The sequence below is a fragment of the Grosmannia clavigera genome (assembly GCF_000143105.1).
Source record: "Grosmannia clavigera kw1407 unplaced genomic scaffold GCSC_89, whole genome shotgun sequence".
In the NCBI taxonomy this organism is placed as follows: domain Eukaryota; kingdom Fungi; phylum Ascomycota; class Sordariomycetes; order Ophiostomatales; family Ophiostomataceae; genus Leptographium; species Leptographium clavigerum.
In genome coordinates, this window is record NW_014040569.1 from 357,575 (window position 1) to 376,046 (window position 18,472).

Below are 18,472 nucleotides of genomic sequence, written 5' to 3' on the forward strand. Positions count from 1 at the left end.
AGTAAATGCCAGGTATTTCTTACCGCGATAAACAAGAGATAGCTTAGCTCTCCGTCTCTTAGCGACTACCTCAACATCGTTGCAACTGCCTTCGTAGTTGCTTTTTCTTCCCTCGTGGCTGTGTCCGTTGTGCTGTCTCGTTAAATTCGTGCCACGAATAAAAGCTTGGCCAGAATGACTTCCCGGAGTGATCGACTTGCAGCTGATTATCAGCGGCAGGTCGCAGATGCGGTCCCGGAAGGAGGACGAGAGCATTCCGGTACGTTGATACTACGTAAATATGCACTGCACGATGACAGACCTCTCGTTGGGCAGCAGGACAGCAGGTCGCGCTCACGGGAATGGGCCTGGTGTTCCGGAACTGATAATCATCATTTGCGATGGTTGCAAAGGCGGCTAGCCGCCTTACTAGTAAAGCCATGTTTAGACGGAGGCTCAACGAATAGGGTTTGGGGGTTATCTTCCGTCCATTTGTCGAGTACCGGCTCCACTGATCAGCTCTGGCTGTGCCTTATGAAAGGATTCTCGAATTCGGGAAAGCCCGGCAACACCCTAGATTGGCCAGATGGCGCAGATATGCAACGGCGCCTTCACGACGTAGATTTCAGGATGCACAAAACCTTCTTTTCCGGGCCTAATACTCGACCACGTGGTCGTATCGCGGAGGAGCTTATGAAGTTCCCCGTGCCATCCTTTTGTAGATGGTGCAATTGCCCGTCAAAGCCTCAACAGGTCCTCAAAGTGCCACCTCTAGTTTCGCACTCTTCACCGCTATGCCTCCATCTCCACGGATTGATACATTTATCTTTTAGCGACGTCTTTTTGCTTGTTAAACGCGTACCAATCATATACCAAGTATGCGCATGCCTCGGACACGGCTACGACACATGCACCTTCATTACTCGTCTCTCTGCAGAATAACGTGCCATTTCCCTAGCAGAATACATAAGATATAAATAAAAACAAGTCAAAAGAATGAGCGGCTATTATCTCGCCGACCGGTGTCGTTGCCCAATGTACTGGCCTGCAACCGTCGTGTGATAAAGCACCGTCGAATAAGAGCTTAGGAAAACAAGAGCAGAAAGACGTATGAAGAGGCCGATATCCACGGCAAGCACTCCCTCCTCTTCCCCTATGGGCTTTCGTACACCGACTCTCTACCTAATAGTTGTCCAACTTTGATTTGCCGTCCTAAATTTTCTCGCTGATGACTTCAAACCAGATCCACCGTATGGCGACTGCACCTCGGCGGCGTGATGGCTGGCAGCGGCCTATATAAACCATGCCTTGCCTTCCTGTTCTTTTCAAATCAATATGCATACCACAAAGCATCTGATATCAGAGCAAACCTAAACTTTTCGCCGGCCCCAGCTTTCAGCCCTACCTTGCATCATGTCTTCTCCTGAAGTGCGCTCCTTCCTTTCAACTGCAAGAGCCATTGTATACTAACTTGAGACACTAAGCTGTCCTGTCTTTGCCATGGCGTACTGGCTTCCCGCTGTCTGGGTGAGTAACGATGATGTCGAGGATACACTTCTGCCCCCGTTTGATTTACAATGGCTGCCATGACAGTGTTGCTGAGTACTTGAAGTCCACAACAATAGCAGCGAGAACTCTGTTGCGCATCAATGTGGGACTGCCATCCAAAAATCCCAAGACAATCTATCACGCTCACAAACTCACAGACCCAAGTCACGGGGCAGAAGTACGAACCCATCTGCCCCAACGCACCCAGCATGTCCAGTCTCAGCTTGTAGCGTACGTCGGTACAAGCCTGCACGTCCAAGTCTCCCAGAGCAACTATACTAGTCATGGTACCCCTCGCAGATACTCCGTAAGCGAGTTCAACACCGATGCCGACGGACTATCTGTTGATGTGCGTGTTGCTCCGAGCCATGAGCCTGACAACATATCTGGTAATACCGGATCATCGGTAGCGTCATGAGCGGTAACGCCGACAACGCCCAAAATTGTATGCCACCTATAAGAGGAGGCCTGCATACCTTGGAACGGCAACGTTGAGGCAGCCAAGGAGGTCGATAGTGTGGCTAGCGGACGCAAAGCTTGCAGCTGTCAGCGCCAGAATACCAACTGGAGTTGAGTAGAGCAAGGGAGCCGAGGAAGACAAAGAGGCAAGAGTACCAAATCTCAGGGTAGCAGAACACAACGGTCAAAATGTTCGGATGATAGAAGGGTCATTTTCGTCGTTTTAGTTATAGAGAGAGATATTCAAACAGTTTACTCGATGTTGCCCGCCCATCTTCACATCTGCACTGAGAGCTCAGCTTAAAGTGCTGGTACCGCGACCTCCAACGGATCCGGCTGGAATTCCCAAGCAAGCCAGTCCGACCGTGTAGTCCTGTAATATGTGTCAGCCTTTGTGAAAACGCCGAAAACCGCCCGATCAAGGAGGCGAGAACGTACGGCAAAAGTCCCATCGCATTGACCTTCCAGACACCCATCGCCAGCGCCACAAACTGAAACACCACGTATGCCAGCTTCACTTGCAGCAGCTGGGCGCCGTTGGTCGGCGACTCGAACCGCTCAAAGGTGCTCTGTGTGGCCAGCAGGCCGGCAATGGGGTTCTTGAACGCCATGAAGACCGTCATGATCGTGAAGATCTGGAGGGAATTGCCCGACATGTACATCATGATAGCCGTCATGGGCAGGCTCTTGATCGGGGCCAGCGCCACCTCCCATGCTTTTTTGACCTTCAGCGTGTCCATCTGCTCTGGGGTCGGCGGCTTCTTGGCCGGCGGTGCCGTTTTTGCGTCCTTGCCATCGCGTTTCTGCTCGCGCCATTGGTCAGCAAGGCGCCCTCTGCAGAACGACAAGAGAGATGCCGCATAGGCAGGCGCATACCTTTCCACCAGTCGATGGGGCCTGGGAGGGAAATCCCGCCGGGTCGATGATACCGTTGGCCTTGGCTCTTGGAGGTGGCGATTCCAGCTCAAGAACCCATCTGGGCGGTGCTGCGGGCACAAGCTTGAGTTCCGACATGGTGTGTCTGCTGTGGCTCATTGTTTTCTCCTTAGTCGAGGCCAGCGATGGTCGTTTCGTAAGCTGCTACGAGATAAAGAGCTGTCCTGATTTTCCAGCGACTGCAGCCCACTTTTCTGTCGTTATCTTACTAAACAGGCAGTGCTTACTCCGTAGACATTCCGCCCCACCTTCCGCCCCTTGCCGCTGTGGCGTCGGAAAAAGGGGACACAGAATCGCTGGAGAATATAGCAGGTGAACCGGTCGGTGGTCTTGGCCCAACTCGCGACCAAAAAAAAGCATCCAAAGACACGACAGCTAGAGATCAGAAGTGCAGTTTCCAGTCACCCCGGAGTGACTCCATTTCCCCAGGAACGACGTCCCCCTGCAACAAGCCGCCTATCCGCCTTTCCTGGCCATTCTCGGACGCATCCTCTCCGCCAAACTTGTCCAAGCTTCGATTGCTCCAGTTGCTGCCAATTGGTAAGACCACGGCGGGAAAAGACAGAGAACAGCGCTCCTTAGACCTCCCGTTGCTTCAAATGCGGTAACATCGGTCCAGATCTGGTGCTGTGCTGCCGTTGTGATCTGCGAAAATCCCAGAGACCCCTTCTCTCTTTTCCTTTTGTCTTCACACGACTTTCTTGTATCGATATACCTGCATGATACATGTCCAATGGCAAACAACAGACACCAGGCTAACCGTCTTCATTAACCCTGCCAGTCACATTAGTCTCCCGTCAGCTGCGGCACCCAGCTAAGATACATCCTGTCCGCTTGGCACCCCCTCCAGACACCCCCTCCAGACACCGATAAGTCCTCGAGATATAACGGCCGACCACTCTTAGAGCAATCGCCATGTCGAGCTCACAAGGAGGTGGCGACTCCAAGCTGTTCGCTCGAGTATGTTCCCATCCTCTCCCTGCGACCGCATCTTCGATTGCCCTTTCTCCTCCTCGTGTATGACGCACGGACAGACATTATACCCCCATGCTATCGTCATGCCCTTTCCCCTCATCTTGAACAGCAACTGTACTTTTGCTGTGTCCCCATTCCAGGCATCACACCACTATCGGCGTGCTGCCCACCGCCGTCCCCAATTTTCGTGGCGCATCGTCTTCATGTTGCCGAAATGTTCATGGCATATATGCCTCCGGCAGATCACCTGTACTCACGACGAAAAACTTCACAGGGCAAGGTTGCCGAGCTGCGCCTCGAGCTGAACAGCGGCGGCAAGAAGGACAAGAACAATACAGCCAAGAAGATCGCGCTCAAGAAGATCGTCGCCAATATGACCATGAGCAACAACGACATGGTTGCCCTCTTCCCCGACATCATCGGATGCATGCATATCCAAAGCATCGAGATCAAGAAGATGTGAGCGTCGCCTCGGTGCTGGTCTCCAAGACGATGAGCTAATGGCGTCCCAGGTGCTTCCTCTTCTTGGTAAACTACTCAAGAATGCGCCCTGAGATTGCGGTCAAGGCAATTCCCGTTCTCGAGAATGTGTGTTGCGCTGCATGCCCTTCCTCCTTCATGACGATGCGCCACTAACATGGCATGCGCAGGATATGGAAAACGCCAGTCCGCTAGTTCGCGCTCTTGCGCTGCGCACAATGTCCTACGTTCATGTCCGGGAGTTTGTCGAGGCCACTGTACCGTTGGTCAAGGTGCTGCTAAAGGACGCGGACCCGTACGTGCGCAAAACAGCTGCTTTTTGCGTCGCCAAGCTCTACGACCACGACAAGGCGATGGTGGAAGGGTCAGACCTCATCGACCGGTTGAACACGCTGCTGCGTGACGACAACCCGACCGTTGTGGCGAGTGCCCTCGCCAGTCTGATGGACATCTGGGAGCGAAGCGATGCCATCAAGCTCACTATCGACTATGGCAATGCATCCAAGATGGTGTCTATTCTCCCCGACTGCTCAGAGTAGGTCCTCGTCACGTCTGGCTGACTGATATTCTTCTCTTCCGCTTCCATCCTGCTCACAGTGTCTGCAGATGGGGTCAAACCTACATTCTCGAGGCTCTGATGTCATACACGCCGCAGGAATCCACCGAGGCGACGCTCCTCGCCGAACGCATCGCCCCACGGCTCTCGCACTCAAACTCAGCTGTGGTGCTTACGTGCATCCGCGTCATCCTCTACCTCATGAACTACATTGCCGACCAGAAGCAGATCTCGGCGCTGTGCAGGAAGCTGTCGCCGCCGCTCGTCACCCTTTTGGCTAAGGGCCCTGAGGTCCAGTACCTGGCTCTGCGCAATGCTCTGCTCATCCTGCAACGCCGGCCAGAGGTGCTGCGAAACGACATCCGCGTGTTCTTCTGCAAATACAACGACCCGATCTACGTCAAGGTGACGAAGCTCGAGCTAATCTTCATGCTCGCCAGCGAGAAAAACATTGACGAGGTGCTCACGGAGCTCCGGGAGTACGCTACCGAGATCGACGTGCACTTTGTTCGCAAGGCCGTCCGTGCCATCGGCAAGCTTGCTATCAAGATCGAGCCGGCGGCCCGCCGCTGCATCAACCTGCTGCTCGACCTCGTCGCCACCAAGGTCACATACATTGTGCAGGAGGCCACCGTCGTGATCCGCAACATCTTCCGCAAGTACCCCAACCAGTACGAGTCCATTATCGGGACCCTCTGCGAGAACCTAGACTCGTTAGACGAGCCCGAGGCCAAGGCCGCGATGGTGTGGGTCATTGGCCAGTACGCCAGCCGGATTGAGAACGCGGACGTGCTCTTGGAAGACTTTCTCTTCTCCTTTGCCGAGGAGCCGGTCGAGGTGCAGCTGTCCCTGCTGACGGCCACGGTGAAGCTCTTCATCCAGCGTCCGACCAAAGGCCAGGAGCTCGTTCCGCGCGTCCTCAAGTGGGCGACCGAGGAGACCGACAACCCAGACCTGCGCGACCGGGCATACATGTACTGGCGTCTGCTCTCGACCGACATGGAGGCCGCCAAACAGGTTGTCATGGGCGAGAAGCCTTCCATCACGGCCGAGGCCGAGCGTCTGGACCCGCAGACCCTGGAGGAGATGTGCCTCAACGTCGGCACCCTGGCTACCGTCTACCTCAAGCCCGTGCAGACCGTCTTCCGCTCGGCCCGACCACGGCGCCTGCAGGACTCGCCTGCGCTGCAGCGGCAGCCCAGCTCGAACAAGGGCTCCGCGCTGTCCATGGCCCTATCACCGGCCTCCCAGCAACAGCTCATCCAGCAGCAGCAACAGAAGCAGCAGCAGCAGCAACAACAGCAACAGCAACAACAAATCCTACAGCAGCAGCAGCAGATGCAGATGCAGATGCAGTATCAGCAGCAGATGTACCAGCAGCCGATGTCAGGGATGCCGGTCGACCTGCTGTACGACTCGAACAAGAGCCTTTCCATGCTGGGCAACGGCGGCCAGCCGTCTAACATCGACCTGCTCAGCCGCGACGTGCAGGGCCAAAATGCCGGCGGCCAGGCCAACGGCAACGCCATCGAGGAGGCCGACATGTACTTTTCTCAGATGCGCATCCAGGAGCAGCCTGACGCGTTTGGCGGCGGCGGATATCTGGTCAACCAAAACGCACCGCAGTCTGTGTTTCATCCATCACAAGGGGTGATGAACAACGGGGATCTGCTGTTGTAGCGAGGTCCTCTGCGGCGTGCGTGTAATTGGTATATAGGAAAGCATTCCATGTGGTCAGGATCTTTATGTGATTGGTTTGCCCTGACAAAGGCGAAGAGTTTGGGCTAATGTTGTATTTTCAGTATAGCGGTCCTTTTTGGAAAATTGATTTGTATTTTCGACTAAAATGAAATGTCCTAGCTGTAATAATAGACATCCTTGTGCCTTGCTCAACTCGTCCGTTACTCACATATCCCGCGTCAGGTTAATTTGACCTTAAAACTATAGCATTTCGTCTGACATGTTGTTTCCTCTTCGTGTGGTCTACTTTATGCCCCCTAAATTCAAGCCGACCATCACCTTTGTTTTCGCTATCAACTTACGTCTCTTGCGGAACCCGATTGAGACAGAGTATCCCGTCTGTAATTCAGGCGGCTACCACAAATGCCAGAGCAATGGAGAACAGGGATGCACCCATGACAGCGAGAAGCGAGTTGTGCGATCCGTGGGCCGAATGGGCACTGCCGGAGTGGTGAATGCTTGTGGGCGTTGTAATGGGAGTCGTCTCGCTTTCGGTCGGGGGAATGGTCAAGCTGGGCTGAACTGACGCGCTGGATGCTGTGACCGGCGTGCTAGAGCTCACGGACAGAGACGATCTGAAAGAAGCGGAACTGCCCGTGGATGCCATCTCCCCAGGTCTCGTGGTAGAGACTGTCCCCGTAGGACTGACAACCACGGTTGTATCTTTGGTTGTCGGTGTGGGTCTGACGTCTGGGGTTGTATAAACTTGGGTTGTTCCAATGGCACCTGTTTCCTTGGTAGAAGTCGAATGAGAAACTGCTGTGGGCAGTGTGCCGTAGTCCTCGATCTCGGTGACTGTTGTCACCGCACGATGAAGGTGCATGCCTTTGTGCTGCTGGGCCAGCTCAGGCACGGCAGCTGTTACGGTCGAGACGGCCACGCTGGTCAAGACTCGCGTATCCGGCTCGCCGGTGTAGCTGGCTTTGTAAATTGTGAAAGTCGCGTTGGAGACAGTGCTAGCAACCAGATCACTACAAAGTGATTAGTTCGCTGCCATGTCGTAAACAGTGAGCGACAATACATACGTTGTTTTGTGGATCGTGATATTGGGGCTCAGGTAGGTGGTGAAGGCATCACCCAGTGAGCCATCACCTCTTCCACAATGAAAAGCATCGGCTTGGTAGGCAACTACAAGAAATGTAGCACCAAGACGGACGGCCCTGGTGATAAGCATGGTTTCGGTGCTGGCTGAAGTTGTGAGGCGTAGAAGTAGACAAGATGGAAATCGAAATGGCTCTTGAAATCTGAGCTTTTTAGTTGAAGGAAGCTTTCAAGAGAAAAATTCCGGGCAGATGTATGTCCAGAAAAATCAGGCGACTGGCAAGAAAGTGGCAGGGAGCAGGAGTAACTGGTAGAAAGCGGAAGGAGCGACGCATCTACCACGACTATGAAATAGGAAAGAGCGTGAAAATAACATCACTAGAGGCCTTTTGTGTCACCTTAAGATGTAACTGTCATAGCGTATTCACTCATGATGAAACTCCATGTGGGATATCGCGCTCCTTATCGTCGTCACCTCTTAAGATGAAGATGGCTTCACATCTGGCACTGGGACGATCATTCTGCCTATTCTGTAGCCAGAGTTTCTTCTCCAAGACTGAAGATCCTACGAAGTATATTCAATCTCTGGTATGTTATAGTGATAACATAAACATGACTGAAGTCAATGCAGCCGGATCTAAAGGTGTAGATGCATACTCAAGGAAGGCGGATAAATACGAGCGACCCTTGTCATGCGGCTAGCAACCTGCCTACGGCTCGGGCGGGTCTGATTGCTTGCGGGGTGGAACTCTTAGCAATCGTTGTCTGGGGTAAGTGCAGGGGCTATTTCGTAAAGTTGACGAAGTGGACAGCGAGATTGCGCAGGAGGCTATATGTAGCCGCAAGACCGGATCGATTGCTCCACGACGGCCTCTATTGTCCAAAGTATGGTAGTATCACGCAACTTGTGGTGGTCACCCAATGAAAGACATTGCGATTATGCGCCCTTGCCCTCTTCTTTATGATATCTTACCAGTTGTTAGCTTCGGTGGCCCACATGTCTTGCCGCTGTAACCCGACTCGAAAAAGACGATGAATTCATGACACGAAAATAGTGTCTGCAATGCTTATCTCTGTCGCAGTCTAGCATGCGCTCTGCACGTGCAGGAAAGGCACGGATGGCAAGGATGGCAAAGGTGCAAAAATGCCTTGGCCTGATCGATATCGACAGTAGCCGACGAGTGAAGAGTTTGCCAGAGGCAATACCGATTTCGGCCCATTCGGCGTGCTCGGCAATGGCGACAACACGAGCAAAATGGAAGGGGCAAATACTGGCCGTCAAGCAAACAAATCTAGGCCTTGGAATAGTTGGGCCCACCGTGTGGCACGGTGAAGCCGCCGGTTGGGCAGGAGGTGATTGGAGTAGTCTTGAACGAACCTCGAAACCCTCAGCTGCAGCGGCCCTATAATGCGATGTGGGGGTTCTGCCGCTTTTGCGTTGTATTGCTTCTGCTTTGCTTCTGCTGCTATTTCTTTTCCTGCCTCCTCCTTTCTTTTCTTTCTTTTTTATCCGATTCCGTGTTTGTTCACAACCTCCTTCCTCTTCCCTCCTGCTTTTTGCCTACTGGCTGCTAGACACCTTTTTTGCCCGGCCTTTGTCATCAGGACCCCTATTATTTTAGTAGCCTGTTCCCTGGAAGGCGTCGACTCCTTCGGACCAATCGGTCACCTATCTTTCAGCGGCAACACGCTTGGAGACACTGACCCGCTGCAAGCTCCTTTCCACTGGTCGGCTTGTCTCGCATCCTTCTTTCTTCCCTCTCTTTTCGCACACGCACGCCCTCTCTTCCGCACTCCACAAAAAGAGCAGACTGCATTATTGTTTTGTGTTGCATGACACCATTATCATCACGTTGAGTTGATACCTATTTTGCTTATACCGACCGCTCAATTGTTTGCTTGTGCCAAGTCCACGCATTCAATCCTTTGATTGGCTTTCTCGATCTCGCCCAGCCTACTGCATAGTATCATAATATCCAGTCTCCATGGCCTCGTGCACGGCTCGATAGCCAAGAAAAGACTTGCATTTTTGCCTTTTTCTCTCGCCCGGTCCGTCTGAGATCAACTGATTTCGCCTGCCGTTGTGCTGTCGCCCCCTTTTGCCCAGCTTACTCGACGATCAGCAAGACGCTCAAGAATTGCGTTATTCGCCGGCCTACCATACATTGCTGCACGTTTTCCCGGTAAGAGGTAAGACAGGATCGTGTGACAACGGGTACACGCCAGCCATCCACCGTACAGTCTGCCGTAGGCTTCTCATACGCGGCACACTACCCACCTTGCCTCGTTTGCCAACACCAGGCTCGTCAGCGGCAGGAAGACGCGACACGCTCTGATACAACCGAGCCTAATTGTGTTTTGCACGAAGAAAAATCAGGTTGACACTGGCGCAAGTCGACTTACGCATCTGCACCTGAACGAAGACCGGAACAATGGCCGACGCGGAGCCTGTTATGAGTGGCGCGAAGGAAAGTGTCGTGGCGGCTAAGGTCCTACCCATTGCGGGAGATGCTACAGTAGCATCAACAGCAACGACAGCAACGACAGCAGCGACAGAGACGACTGGTGCCGAGACGGGGGAGGAGGATGAAACAGCGACTGTCAGCGGTGTTGCAGGCGAGGGCGTGGCTGCGACGGAAAACAAAGACAAACAGAAGGAGACAGCCGAGCCCGAGGCGTCTTCCTCTGCAGTCGCTGCGACCACGGACGGACTTGTGCAGCCGGCGGTGGCGGCAGTAACACGGAATCGTGGAGATTCATTGTCGATCGGGGCTCCGGATGATGGAACAATCTCAGGAGCGGCGGTGGACGACACTGTGGTGTGCAACATCACGCTGTTGCTGCCAACGGGTGCGAGACATCCTTACCGCATCGATGAGAAGTACCTGGCCAAGCGAAACGTCGACGTTCCTGGTGTGACGGAGTCTGGGAAGAAGGACCCGTTCAGTGTATCTGTCTACAAGCTGAAAGAACTGATTCTTCGCGAATGGCGTGATGAGTGGGAGGGCAAGCCAGCTAGCCCCAGCAGCATCCGCTTGATCCACTTTGGCAAGCTTCTCGACGACAAGGAGCAGCTGACGAGTATGTACCATGACACACAATGACTCTGGGACGACCTGCTGACCATGACCGTGCTTGCAGCATACCACTTTAGTGCAGAGGCGCCCAACGTCGTCCACATGTCGGTCAAGCCGGCCGAGCTGGTGGACGATGACGAGACCACGAAGAACAATACCAACGGCAGGGTATTGCGCAGCCGGGAAGGCGGTGCTGGCTGCTGTGTGATTTTATAGGCGGCTCATCACGGCGGTGTGATTTTTCTCTGGCTGGTATGTCGGAGATTCGTCGGTTGTATCTTGCATTGTGCTTCACCTCCAGCCCGCCTCTCCGTTTTGCTGTTTTTCTGATTTTGGACGGAAATGTCTGCCGGAGACGGGGCTGCTTTGTGTTGTTTCTGCTCTGGGTCTCCTGCTGCATCTGACACGAGCGAACATGCATGCAAATGCCTGTAGGCATATGAGTAGTCGTCCCGTTGAGACTGAGAGGGACGGTCGCGGCCACACTTGCGGATCTTAATGAACACACGCATACATTTTTTATTTTGCTTGGGTATAGGCATGGGCTGTTTTATTCCGGGATTGCTGCATGTTTATTTGTTCTTTGTACGGAGAGATGCGACTGGCGTCCTATCAAGTTGTTTCCGTGTTATGTTTATGTTTGTATGCCCGGCATGTTCTGGGTGCTTCTGTTGTGTTTCCTACTAGTTGTGAGCGTGAATCCAGTATAATTTACAGAACACGCATGATAGAATCGTCCTGACGAGAGCGCAGCGATGTTGTTATGCTGTTTTTGTCCGTATTTCTAGACTTGTTGGAATGAAGGGTTCTCTCGTACGCATAATGGTTCTTTCCACCTCTTGTGTATCCTCTCGTCCTCCTACATCCGCAGCTTCCGCTCCATCTCGTCGTGCATCCCGGGCACGGTCCGGGTCTCGTCGCCGGCAAAGACGTCTTCCCACTCGACGGTAGCCTCACAGGCCATCAGGATGTCCTCGTGGACGCTGCGTGGCAGCTGGCCCATACCGACGCCACCGGCCGACCGCAGCACCTGCGGCCGCCACTCGCCCTCGCGCGTGATCTTGAGCTCCATGCCGCGGCGCACCGGCTCGGCCACGCCAAAGGCCCGCCGCAGCGTTTCCATGCGCAGCGCCTCGCGCGTGGCCTCCCACTGCTTCAGCCGCGCCTCGAGGGGATGTGCCGAGTCGGGTGTCGATGCGGCGTCGGGGCTCGTCGTCGCCTTGGTCGGACCAACGCCTCGCCGGAGCAAGTCGTGTAGGCCCGGTGCCGACGGGGCGCCCTTTTCCCGGGCGCCAATATGGCTGAACGAGGCCGTGTGCACGTCGGCCGGGACGATGCGGAGAGACTGCACAGATTAGCGTGGGCGCCCGCGGCAGACGCACGGAAACGGCTGGCCTACCATGTTGTGCGTTGTGCGGTCGTGTAGTCGTGCGGTCGTGCGGTCGTGCGGTCGTGCGGTCGTGATGGCTATGTGCAGTGTTGAGCCGAGTTGACCTGTCGTCGCTGGAAACGGACTTGGCTGCAAACAGGCTGCAGCTTGCATTCGCAGCTACAGCTCGCCGTCGTGTGGCACAGCTTGTGGCTTGAAAGCCCCACCTATTCAGTCCACCAAGTCACGTGGTGGAACCCGCTTAGTCTCCCCGCCCACCTACAACCTGTATGATAGTCGAGACTTTGATCTGCATACGGCAGAAGACAGACTGTCTGGCTTGTCCCTGGCATGACTCTGCCGTCTGTGACAGAGCGCGAAACACTCTGCCCATGCCGTCCCTGTCGGCGCTGTCGGTGCGGCCGCCCATTGTGCGGATCGCCAACGGCACCTTTTACCGACAGCATCCCAGTTCAGTGCCAGCGAGAACCGGTCCGCAAGCAGCCCAGGGCCACCGGCCGCTGTTTTCGAATCTGCGCTTCGAGCTGCCTGCAGGCGATGGCGCGTCGTCCTGGTGTGTTGTCGGGCCCTCTCTGTCCGGCAAGACGACCTTTCTGCAGCTCCTGCAGGGCCAGCACATCTGCCTGCCTCCAGCGGCCCGGTCGTTTCCGTATCTGGCCACCGAAGCGGTGCCGGCGCGGCTCAAGAGCGCCTCACAGGCCCTGCGCTATGTCGGGTTCGACACCGAGGGCAGCGGTCTGGGTCCGGCCACGTCGGCCTACCTGTCGGCGCGGTATGAGTCGTTGCGCGAGACGACCGACTTTTCGCTGCGCGACTACCTTGGCGGCAACACGGAGCTGAATCCGTACGAGGGCACCGACCAGAGGCCGTCGTCCTCGTCCGGTCTATTTGAGCGCGTCGTCTGTGATCTGCGGCTCGACAGCCTGCTGGACCTGCCGGTGGCCTTTCTGTCCAACGGCCAGGGCCGGCGCGCTCGCATCGGACGAGCACTGCTGATGCGACCGGCCGTGCTGCTGCTGGACGAGCCATTCATGGGCCTGGACCCACCGACAGTGGCCGGACTGAGTCCTCTGCTGCGCGATATGGCCGCGGCCGCCGAGCCGCAGCTGGTTCTGAGCTCACGGCCACAGGACCCACTGCCGACCTGGATCACTCATCTGGCGTATTTGCGGACAGATTGCCAGGTGGCGGCCATGGGGCCACGCGACATGGTGCTGGACCGGCTGCGCAGCTATGTGCGTGGCGTGCGGGCCGGCACGCTGGCTGAGGACGACAAGATGCCGGTGCGCACGCTCGGCGAGATGGGCCGGCTGTTGACGGATCGAGGAATCCAAGGTCGGGGATTGGACGAGGAGACACATCCAATACAACCAACACAAACAGTAAAGACTACCCCCACCCCCCTCGGTGAGCCCCTCGTCGAGATGGACGGCTGTCGGGTGCAGTATGGCGATCATGTGGTGCTGGGCAACTGGACCGACAGCTCCCAGGCCTCGTCTGGGCTCGTCTGGACCGTTCGACGCGGCGAGCGCTGGGGCCTGTTTGGGCCCAACGGCTCCGGCAAGACCACGCTCGTGTCGCTGCTGTGCTCGGACCATCCGCAGACGTATTCGCTGCCGATCCGGCTGTTTGGCCGCAGCCGTCTGCCGGAACGGCCATCGGACTCGTCGTCGTCGTCGTCGGTCCCCTACCGGCCCCCCCTTACCTTCTGGGACATTCAGGCCCGCATCGGCCACTCAAGCCCCGAGGTCCACCAGCACATGCCGCGCAGCCTGACGGCTCGCCAGGTCGTTGAGAGTGCCTGGGCCGACACGTTCCGGTCGCGGCCACAGCTGTCAGCCGAGGCCCCGGACTTGGTCGATGCCTGTCTGCAGTGGTTCGCGCCAGAGCTGGGGACGAGCCGCGGAGGGAGCTCGACCGATGTCCCCCTCTTTGGCGAGCTTTCCTTTAGCGCACAGCGTGTCCTCTTGCTCGTCCGCGCTGCCATCAAGCACCCCGACATCGTCGTCCTCGACGAGGCTTTCAGCGGCATGGACGAACGCGTCCGCGACAAGTGCGCCCACTTCCTCAGCCACGGCATCCCGCACCACGACCGCCTCACCGGCCTCACCGACCGTCAGGCCCTCATCTGCATCGCTCACGTCCGAGAAGAGGTCCCCGACATCGTGCGCGAGTGGCTGTGCCTACCAGAGGCCAACACCGGACGGCCACCGCGCTTCGGCCGCCTCGATGGTCCCCTGCGGACCAGTCGTCGTCGCTGGGATGATATTTGGGGACAGATGAGTACAGTTGAAAGTTCAGTCGATTGATCGATTGCCACAGTACAGTGACATCTCACTAAAATCACTATGACTCTAAAACACGCCAAACTCCAAAGTCCAAATGGACGTGGTATACCGTCGTTGTCCCTCGTTCCTTCCGTATCCTACATTACCACCACGTGTTAGATCCCGTGATCTAAATACACGTGACCTCATCGTAGACTCCCAATGCTGCTCAGTTTCTCGCTCATCCGCGACCCCAGGCCACCGGCCCACGAGGGCATGTGCAGCGACAGGCGCACGCGCCCCTCGACGACCATGTTGACGACGTTGATGACGGCAAAGGTGGTAGAACCGATGGCGCGGAAGGCGGCCAGGGCGGCGACCGACCACATGATGAAGCGCAGGTACAGGTTGGTACCGATGCTGTCGACGCCATAGACCTCGGACACGGCCATGGCCAGGATGGCGTTGGCGATCATCCAGCTGACGACCATGTACGTGCGCACGCTGCGGTAGTAGTCCTCCTGCAGCTGAGACTCGGACGGACCGAGCACCGGCACCTCGACGCGGTCACGCAGATTGCGCAGCGCCTCGTCGTAGCCGCTGTCAATGTCGAGCTGCTCCGACGGCATCTCCAGCTCGACCGTGCTGCCCTGGCCGACGGCACCACCTAGATCCGTGCGCAGCACGTTGTCGCCCTTGGTGCCCCACGTCACGTCGTGCGTGTTGCAAAACGCATACACCTGCAGCGTGCAGATGTAGCTCGGCAGCAGGGCAAAGTACTGTGCCGACGACGTGAACATGTGCCACGGGTCCAGATAGAGGAACGACATGACAAAGTACAGCCCGACCGTCGACATGGTCGAGATGATCAGGCTCGTAAACACGTTGTTGCCAATGTAGATGGCCGTCGAGTCCTTGAGCTGCTCCACGATAATGTACAGACAGGCAAACGTCGTGTACGTCATGATGATGGCGTAGATCACCATGCCGGCCACGTACAGACGCCGCGATCCCTGCGGTCGGTTGCCCAGCGAGAGGATAAACTGCGTGCAGATCAGCAGCACGCACGTGTAGCGCAGCACCGTGAAGATGTACAGCCCGACGTTGTGGCCAAACGGGTCCGACTTCGGATTGGCCAGGCCGCCAGCCACAAAGTAAAACGTCAGGTAGAAATTCGCCAGCGAAAAGTACGTAAACAGCAGCTGCACAAACTGGTAGAAAAACTCGACATGCAGCAGCACCTTGCGCGCAAACGTGTGGTCGGTCGCCCAGACCTGCCGGAAGTGCACCAGCGAGTAGACGGCCGCAAAAAAGGCGCCGTTCAGCCAGCGTCGTCGCTGACTGATAAACTCGGGCACCGTGTCGGGCACGTCAGTCTCGCCCGTACAGCCCTTGACGTACTTGAGCACCCAGCGCTCGCCGCGCTTCGCCACCAGCTCCCAGCACAGGATCCGGTCCTCGGCCAGGTACATGTTGGCCGTGAACACGTCTGCGTGCTGGCCGTGTAGCGTCTCGCCCTTGAAGTACTGGCTCAGTGGTCCGTGGCCGGTCTCGTCGTTTTGCAGCGCGTGGTAGCGGTACGCGCTCAGAGCTCCCGGCAGCACCGTGATGTAGCCGAACACGCTTTCCAGCGGCTTGTCCAGGATGTTGCTCATCTTGTACTCAAAGTTCTGCGACGCCACCAGCGGGTTCAGCAGGTTGCCGCCAAACCGGCCCTTCATCGCCTTGATCTCTCCACAGGCTCCCGCCACGTTCGAGTCCGTGTCAAACGCTTTCCACAGGTGGTACAGCGACGTCTTGCCCGGCTGCGTCCCCACGTCCAGTAGGATGCACACGTTCGGGTTCAGCGCCTGCCCAAACGCGTTGAAGCACCACCGGTGCGAGTTGAGCTTCCGCTGGTTGCGTTCCTTCAGGCAGAAAATCATCTGGCACGGCACGATGCCCTTTTCCGCTCCCTTGAACTTGAGGTCTGAGTCCAGCGACACCTGCGTCGTGTACTCGTACACGTGCGCCTGCACCGCCTTCTGGTTCACGTAGTTCTTCGCGATCCCGTGCTGGTACACTCCCATGGCTGCCAGTGCATCCAGCGTTCGTGCATGGATCTTTTCGCGTCCGTCCGACACCACGCACACCACGATCTTCTGCCACCCCAGCTCGCCCCAGGTGCGCGATTTGCTGCGTCCGCAAAAGTGCGCAATGTTCTTCATGATCGCGTGCATCGTCCGCGTGAACCCGTACGCGTCCTCGTTGTACATCGTCACGCAGATGAACAGCTCCGTCTCGCGCGCCGTCCGCCCAATGTTCTGGCGTAACTTATACCCCCGGCTGACAAAGTCGTCCGGATCGCACGTGACTGCTGTGTAACGCATGTGTGTGAACTCCACCTCGTCGCGTCGCGGCAGAAAGCTGAACAGAATCGTCGGGATCTTGCATTCGAGCACCAGCTTGCCGTTGATCAGCTGCACCGCCTTCTTGCTCATCTGCGGCTCGCGCACGCCGCGTCGCTCCTGTCGTCCCTCCGGCGCCGGGCCGTAGTGTTCCACCTTGGCACGCAGCTGGCTGCTGGCGTCGCCCAGTTCGTTCTGGTCCAGCTCATTCTGGCCATACTCGTTTTGGTCGTACTCGTTCTGATCGTACTCATTCCGGTCGTACACGTGATCTCCATAATCCCTGTACTCCTGCTCGCCATACTGTCCCTGTCCCATGCCTTCTTTTCGCCGCAGCACGTCGGCAATGTCTTCGCCCACACTACCGTCCTCGTTCAGCGTGGCCTGCGACATATTGTGGTGGTGGTACGCCGGCCGGAACGCGTCGTCGCTGCCGGCTTCCAGGTCTTCGTCCAGCTCCTCGCCGTACGGCTCGTGGCTGAGCCCTGACGACAGCTGGCTGAAGTCGTCGTCGCCACCGCCGCCCAGCGGAATCGACACCGTCGCGTCGTCTGCAAACGTCGACGTCCGAATGCTGCCCACCTCCGAGAAGAGCGGCGCTGGTGGCAGCGGCCGCCTTGGACTGCCGCCGTACCGTGATGACGGCGTCCCCGGCCGCGGACTGCCGTTGATCTCCGCCGGCTCGTACTGCAGCGGCACCGGCGGCGGCACCCGGCTGTACTGGTGGTGGTGCAGCCCGCTCACCGATGGCGTCCAAGGCCGCGTCGGCGACGCTGGTCGCAGGCTGGTCCCGCTGCTAAAGTCGCTGCGAACTGTCCGCATCGGCGCATACATCGACTCCGGCGGCGGCATCATCACCGGCGGCTCCAGAATCGACGATGCCCGCGAGCTGCTGCCTAGAAACGGATCCGACAGCAGCGACGGTGTCTGGTATCGACCCGCGCTGCCCGCTGCTGCTGTCGCCCATCCATCTGCTCCGCGCTGTGGCTGCTGCTCCGTTGACCGCACCCGGTCCTCGAGCGTCAGCACAGCCGCTGCTACCCGGTTCGGACTGCCCGTCCGCGTCATGTTGCTGTTGCTCATGTGTCGTGGCGCCGGAGCTGCCTCCTCGTCCAGGCTGCCGCCGTCAAATGATGTCAGCAGTCGGATCGCAGCCGGATTGCCGCGGCTGTGCATCCCCGCCGGCGACGAAGATGCCCCGCCGCCCAGATAGTAGTCGGGCGGCCGCGTCGGCATGCCTGGATCCATTGCTGCTCAGGCAGGAGGGGCCGCGGGAAACAGGTGGCGTTCGTTGACTCGTTCGTTGCTTCGCTAGCGATGGGCCGTGCTGCTGTCGCCCAGTGTCGACTGCCCGGTCTTGTGATATGTGACCACGTCGCGGATCTGGGGGATCAATAACAGAACTTGGCTCTTGTGGAAAGCGGATTGAAGAGGGAAAAAGAAAGAAGGGAGGGGAGCACATGGATCCCATCCAACTGGCCGGCACAAATCTCGCAATGGCGCTTCTTGCTTTGCTGCTGTCCACACTGATGCATAGGTCCCACAGCCAAGACCCCAATAATCTTTGTTTAGGGGTGGCAGTGCGTCCATGCCGATCTGTTGCCACGACAACAATCCGCCGTTGCGCACTCTTCCCC

The 18,472-nt window shown here is 57.0% G+C and overlaps 7 protein-coding genes across 7 annotated transcripts; 3 read left to right on the top strand and 4 right to left on the bottom strand.

Moving 5' to 3' along the window:
* Positions 1 to 2,286: 2,286 nt before the first annotated feature.
* On the bottom strand, positions 2,287 to 3,000 carry CMQ_5769 (er membrane duf1077 domain protein; the record flags this gene model as incomplete). The annotated part of the gene is made up of 3 exons (XM_014313356.1): positions 2,287 to 2,359; positions 2,425 to 2,789; positions 2,863 to 3,000. The coding sequence occupies 3 exons, from the start codon at positions 2,998 to 3,000 to the stop codon at positions 2,287 to 2,289; spliced, it is 576 nt and encodes a 191-aa protein (XP_014168831.1).
* Positions 3,001 to 3,837: 837 nt separating this feature from the next.
* Positions 3,838 to 6,613, top strand: CMQ_5565 (ap-2 adaptor complex subunit; the record flags this gene model as incomplete). Its single annotated transcript, XM_014313152.1, has 6 exons — positions 3,838 to 3,882; positions 4,007 to 4,356; positions 4,410 to 4,485; positions 4,548 to 4,912; positions 4,984 to 6,156; positions 6,361 to 6,613. 6 exons carry the CDS (start codon positions 3,838 to 3,840, stop codon positions 6,611 to 6,613), a joined length of 2,262 nt encoding a protein of 753 aa, XP_014168627.1.
* Positions 6,614 to 7,019: 406 nt separating this feature from the next.
* CMQ_5727 (uncharacterized protein) lies at positions 7,020 to 7,847 on the bottom strand (the record flags this gene model as incomplete). The annotated part of the gene is made up of 2 exons (XM_014313314.1): positions 7,020 to 7,644; positions 7,699 to 7,847. 2 exons carry the CDS (start codon positions 7,845 to 7,847, stop codon positions 7,020 to 7,022), a joined length of 774 nt encoding a protein of 257 aa, XP_014168789.1.
* Positions 7,848 to 10,146: 2,299 nt separating this feature from the next.
* On the top strand, positions 10,147 to 11,007 carry CMQ_5785 (uncharacterized protein; the record flags this gene model as incomplete). The annotated part of the gene is made up of 2 exons (XM_014313372.1): positions 10,147 to 10,795; positions 10,856 to 11,007. 2 exons carry the CDS (start codon positions 10,147 to 10,149, stop codon positions 11,005 to 11,007), a joined length of 801 nt encoding a protein of 266 aa, XP_014168847.1.
* A 643-nt stretch (positions 11,008 to 11,650) lies between these two features.
* On the bottom strand, positions 11,651 to 12,193 carry CMQ_5548 (20S proteasome maturation protein; the record flags this gene model as incomplete). Its single annotated transcript, XM_014313135.1, has 2 exons — positions 11,651 to 12,136; positions 12,191 to 12,193. The coding sequence occupies 2 exons, from the start codon at positions 12,191 to 12,193 to the stop codon at positions 11,651 to 11,653; spliced, it is 489 nt and encodes a 162-aa protein (XP_014168610.1).
* A 359-nt stretch (positions 12,194 to 12,552) lies between these two features.
* CMQ_5658 (ABC transporter) lies at positions 12,553 to 14,490 on the top strand (the record flags this gene model as incomplete). Its single annotated transcript, XM_014313245.1, has 1 exon — positions 12,553 to 14,490. One exon carries the CDS (start codon positions 12,553 to 12,555, stop codon positions 14,488 to 14,490), a length of 1,938 nt encoding a protein of 645 aa, XP_014168720.1.
* Positions 14,491 to 14,654: 164 nt separating this feature from the next.
* On the bottom strand, positions 14,655 to 18,083 carry CMQ_5797 (chitin synthase b; the record flags this gene model as incomplete). Its single annotated transcript, XM_014313384.1, has 1 exon — positions 14,655 to 18,083. The coding sequence occupies one exon, from the start codon at positions 18,081 to 18,083 to the stop codon at positions 14,655 to 14,657; it is 3,429 nt and encodes a 1,142-aa protein (XP_014168859.1).
* Positions 18,084 to 18,472: the final 389 nt, after the last annotated feature.